Source organism: Lolium perenne, chromosome 5, assembly GCF_019359855.2.
Source record: "Lolium perenne isolate Kyuss_39 chromosome 5, Kyuss_2.0, whole genome shotgun sequence".
In the NCBI taxonomy this organism is placed as follows: domain Eukaryota; kingdom Viridiplantae; phylum Streptophyta; class Magnoliopsida; order Poales; family Poaceae; genus Lolium; species Lolium perenne.
This window is the reverse complement of record NC_067248.2, coordinates 23,417,671-23,423,096: the sequence shown is the minus strand read 5'-3', so window position 1 is coordinate 23,423,096 and position 5,426 is coordinate 23,417,671. Positions and strand designations below refer to the sequence as shown.

The window sequence follows — 5,426 nt, the reverse complement described above, 5'->3', positions numbered from 1 at the left end:
TGCAGGAGACGACAAAGGCGAAGCTGCGCGAGGAGGAAGACGCGCGTTGGGCCTCTACCAGATCCGCTCATACGAGGAGCTGCAGTGGGAGGCCGCTCTCGTCGTGTCAAGTCAGCCACCGCGCCCACATGCCCCGGTGAGGTATCTCGGGGCCGATTTTTGGTAAATAGGTTAGTGGCCGCGTAGATTTAGGTATAATCGTATTGATTTTGTAATGTATGTCGTAAATCGAGTTGAAATGTACTGATGAACTTGATCTTGCCATGAACTCGATGGTTGGATTCTCCCGTGAAATTTGATTTCGAGTATTTCAGTTCATACATAAGGGATCTGGTCTGCTTAAATTTTCGGTGTCCTCTACTCTTGTTTTTACAGGTTAAAAATTATGAGATCTGCTTGAGATGCTGCTGAAGGCCGAGATATAACGGAAGACCAATTTTGAACTTGAGAGTCTTGTATCCGAGAAAGCATTTCAAAGTGCCAAAAAAAAGTTATGAACAAAAATTTGGCGCATATATGTCAACATTATATATATGCACTAGGGGTGGAATCGAGCCGAGCCGAGCCGGCTCGTGGCTCGGCTCGGTCAGGCTCGGGAAATTTCGAGCCGGGCCTGGCTCGGCTTGTCTCATATATATTTCAAAGAATTGGGCTTGTGGCTCGGCTCGTCGAGCTTGCAGCTCGGCTCGAGCGGCTCGCGAGCCTGCCGCTCCAACAGCCCACCGCACGACGCCCTTCTGGCCTTCTCCCCTTTCCTTTTGCTATTTCCTTCTCCTGCCGAATTATATCCTCTACTCCCGCACCTTCACAGGGCTAGCAGCCTATCACCAGCGCCGCCACTGACGCCGGCCGCCACCCCCACCGCCGGATGCCGTTCTCCGCCTCCTGCAACCACCTACCTACCACTCGGCACCCCTATCTCGTCCTCCCATAGCTTCCCCTACCCCTACTCCTTCCAGGATCCTTCCCTGAGATGCACGCGCCGCCCCGCCTCTATGGCGGCCGCTGGCGGACGGCTGTCCACCGCCCTTCGTAGGGACCTCCACTGCCTGCGCTCTGACCAGCATGTGGTAGGCCAGCAGCAAGAAGCCACGCTGCAGCTTCGTCCGGACCTCCGCTGCCTGCCCTCTGACCAGATTGTTTACGTTCTTGGTTGTTCTAGTTTGTAGTGAGAGATCTGGTAGTGTAATTATTCTGTGTTTATACATGCTGACATTACCAATTTTACTTCACCGTAAATATATTGTTTGATACTAGATTTAAGCCAGATAGTGAGGTTGTATGATACTCTTACTTCTTGTATCGGAAATATATTGTTCAGATCTTGGGGCTGTGTGGTAGCTCTTCCTCCCTGTGAGTGCAGTACGTGGAAACTAGCATCTTTATAAAATTTGGGCATCGACTTTGCTGTCTTTTTGAATTTCCAGATTACACAGCAAATATATATTAAGATCAAATCTGAAATTTCAAACGTACAATGCAGCTCACATCTAAACTTTACCAAAGATTACTGAAACTATTTATACAGTGTTATGGATGTATTCATGCTCAATTGTTGTTTATAATTGTGACATGTTACAATTTTAGCAAAGGGTGTTGCAATTTTTTTAATTACATCGAGCCTTCGAGCCGGTTTGCGAGCTTCATCGAGCGGGCTTGTCGAGCCTCAAGCCTTGATCAAGAGGTTTAGGCTTGGCTTGTCCGACCTTCGAGCCGAGTCGAGCCCAAGCCGAGCCTTATCGAGCTCGAGCCGAGCCTCGAGCCTTGAGCTTTGTGTCCACCCCTAATATGCACCCCAAGTTTCGCGGAAAATTGGCATTTTTTTGTGTCATGTGTGAAAAAGATAAAGAAATATCCCGTGTACAAAAAAATGCCGGTTTTCTGAAAACTACTTTATAAGAACACATAATATCAAGACGTATGCGTCAATTTTTTTGCTTAGAAATTATTGACATTTTAAACTATGTTTAAAATTTATTTTAAAAACCGGGAGCATATGGTTTGCTACACATGCTCCAATTTGGGGGAAACGGATGAACGAATAAACCCTAGTTCTCCCCTCATTGGCGGCCGTCGCCCATCCCAAAGCCTCGCACTCGCCGGTTGCCTACTTCACCCCGTCGCCCTCGTCCTCGTACTCATCTTCTCTCCTCCGCAGGCTCCCGATCTCCCGATGCAAGCCGAGCCACCGGCAAGTTACTTTCACCGATTGACCTGCCCATTTCAGTCAGCAGGAGCGGCGGCGGCGGCAGAGTGAACCAAGGGTCTTCCGATGTAATCTCCTTCCCTATCTTCCATTCCTGATTCTTTCTGTATGCCCCGATGTTAATTCTTGTTTTCTGTACTATCCGGGCAAATTTTCAGATGTCTGAATCTGGCAATACAGCGCCTCCTGCCGCGTCATTCCACAGCGACGAATCCGTCGGGCCAAACAAGCGCAAGAGAAAACGGATGAGTCCCAGTCCCAGCCCAGATATCTGGGAGCAGTACGAACGGCTGAAAGATGACCCCAACAAGGCCGTATGCAAGTACTGCTCCGATGTGCTTTCCTGCTCCTCGCTGGTCTCTCATGCGAAATGGTGTAAACAGGAATCTGACAGCAACCAAACTCAGTATTTTGTTCGACGCGATCCCGACGACCCATATGGACCCACCATAGTTCCTTGGAAATACAATGCGCAAGAAGCTAGGACGGCTTTTGCGCGTTTGGTTATTGAAGATGAGCAGCCGCTCGTGTTTTCGCGACACCCAGGTTTTAGCCGCTTCACTTCCAAAGTTTGCGCTCGGTTCAGCGCCCCTCCCAGGAAAACAGTATGCAAAGATGTTCTCCGCGTTTACAAAGATGAGAAAGCAAAGCTGAAGAACTTGTTTCAGGAATCTCCTCAAAGGGTTAGCCTCTCCGTCAGAAAGTGGACATCTTCGAGGCTTCAGAAGTACATGCGTCTCACAGCCCGTTACATTGACAGCGAGTGGACACTTAACCACAAGGCGCTTAACTTCTGTTTGCTCGACAGCCACAACGGGGGAGACATGGCCAAAGCACTTGATTCATGCTTGCTTGACTGGGGTGTTGAGAACGTCACTGCTATTACCATGGAAGATGCAAGCTCAGATGATATGGAGTACATGAGGACAACTTTGAATAATCGGGGTGCTACCATTTCACAAGGTAGATATCTTCACATGAGATGCTCGGCTCATATTGTTAATCTTGTGGTTCAGGATTGCTTGGAGGCAATTTCTCCTTCTGTCTCTCGCATCCGTGATGCTGTGAAGTATGTTAAAAGCTCCATTTCAAGAATGAGCGCTTTCAACAAATGTGTCAAAGACAGCAAGGTGGAGAGCAGTGAGTTATTGTGTCTTGATGTCTGTGCCAGATGGAACTCAACATATGTTATGTTAGATACGGCTGAAAAGTTTGAGGAGGCATTTGAGAGTATTCTTCTTAAAGATCCTGCCTACAAGACAGAGTTGGGGGAGAGTAATGGGGTTCCACAACACACAGATTGGGAGCATGCTCGTAAATTTACCAAATTTCTGAAACATTTATACAGACTCACATGTGGAGTTTCAGAGACTAAGCATGTTTATTCCCACATGTTGTTTCAAAATGTTGCCGCTATAAACGAGCTGTTGGCACGTTTCTGTGACGGTGATGATAATACCTTCAAACCTGTTGCTATTAAGTTGAAGGAGAAATACATTAAGTATTGGGGGGATCCTGAAGAGATGAACATGTTGATATTTGTTGCTGCTATTCTTGATCCGAGGTACAAACAACCTGAATATTTCTTCACTTCTTCATTTTATCTATCAATCCATACTAATGTGTGATCTCTTGCTTAATGGAAGGACCAAACAATCTGAACGTTTGAAGATACCTGTTTTATTGACATATGGTGAGACTAGAGGTGAACAAGTATTGGAGAAGGTAAATCAGACATTGCACTCTCTTTTCGAAGAATACAAGCGCTTGTATGAGCAAGTTGGAAGCGAAGGTGATGGTTCAGAAACAGAACCTAGTTGTAGTGAATCAAGTTTTAAACACTACCTGTATTTATACCAAAAGGAAAGGAAAGCTGCAGCTGCTGCAGATGGCAGAACTGAATTAGAGAAGTATATTTGTCAAGAGGTTGAATGGCAGTATTCAGGTTTTGACATTCTCACTTGGTGGAAATATAAAACACACGAGTTTCCAATACTTTCGCGCATGGCTCGTGATATATTGGCCATCCACATGTCAACAGTTTCTTGTGAATCAGCTTTTAGTACCGGTGGTTGTGTTCTTGACGATTTTAGAAGCTCCTTGCCTCCTTTGGTGGTGCAAAGTTTGATATGCGCACAAGATTGGGTTCGTCAACCGTCGAATGACTCAAAGAGTTGAGTGAATTCAAGGTAATAAATTCTGTGTACAATATCAATGCGTCATTTTCACTACTACTTGCCTTTTGCATTATCATTTTTGTTGTCATTTAGGCATCTTACTTGCAACTGATGCTTTGGAACCAGATCCAACTTCCAGCAGCAAGCATCTGTTGACGCAGAGCGGCATTGATGCTTTGAAGAATGATTGAATGGAGCCATGGCGAAGTATTGGAACTTTTGTAATTATGGCACTCGACAGTTCAGAATTTCGATGGTCTATATAATCCTCTAGTGTTGGAGGCTGGACTCTTCCTTGAACTCTGTTGACAGTTTGACTCTAAATCCGTTATATATATTGGCCTATCATATATTTTAGAACTTCAACTCTGGAAATGAGACTGCTTGCACTTTTGGGCTGTGCATTCATAATTGTGTTCGTAGTATGCAGACTTCATCTCCAAAATGATTTGTTTCATTTCTTGACTCAGTCGGCTGCTTGGGCCCCAATGTTTTTTATGATCGATCCGTTGCTTGAACCGGTCAAACTTGTGCTGCTGAAGATGAAGGAATGATTTTTTTTTTTTTTGCTTTCCCCGTTTGCTCAGTCTCAGACTTTCTCCTTTTGTTTGTTTGCTTACTTGCTGTGAGTGTCAAGTATAGAGTAGTATGCTGTTGAATTTCGCTGAATAGCATTACCTGTTAAATGTTTGTTTCTGGGTTGCGTGCGCTACGCAGACAGCGGCATCCATCAGCACGTTAATTTTGTAGACACAGTTTGCTGCCACTTCAGTTAGCTATCAAATGTTAGTCGTGGAGATGCAGGTATTTAGGTCATTTTGCAGTTCTGATAGCACCGTAAAATCCTCTACCTCTCATTGGTTGTATGCACGTAATTTTGTAGACACAGTTTGCTGCCACTTCAGTTAGCTATCAAATGTTAGTCGTGGAGATGTAGGTATTTAGGTCATTTTGCAGTTCTGATAGCACCGTAAAATCCTCTACCTCTCATTGGTTGTATGCATGTTATTGTATTTTTTTTTCTCTTTTTTCTCCCACTAGAG

The 5,426-nt window shown here is 45.2% G+C and overlaps 1 protein-coding gene across 1 annotated transcript; it reads left to right on the top strand.

Annotated features, from left to right (window-relative positions):
• Positions 1–1,966: 1,966 nt before the first annotated feature.
• Positions 1,967–4,749, top strand: LOC127298778 (zinc finger BED domain-containing protein RICESLEEPER 2-like). Its single transcript, XM_051328628.2, has 4 exons — positions 1,967–2,274; positions 2,365–3,770; positions 3,853–4,395; positions 4,510–4,749. Exons 2-3 carry the CDS (start codon positions 2,365–2,367, stop codon positions 4,382–4,384), a joined length of 1,938 nt encoding a protein of 645 aa, XP_051184588.1. The 5' UTR covers positions 1,967–2,274; the 3' UTR covers positions 4,385–4,395; positions 4,510–4,749.
• Positions 4,750–5,426: the final 677 nt, after the last annotated feature.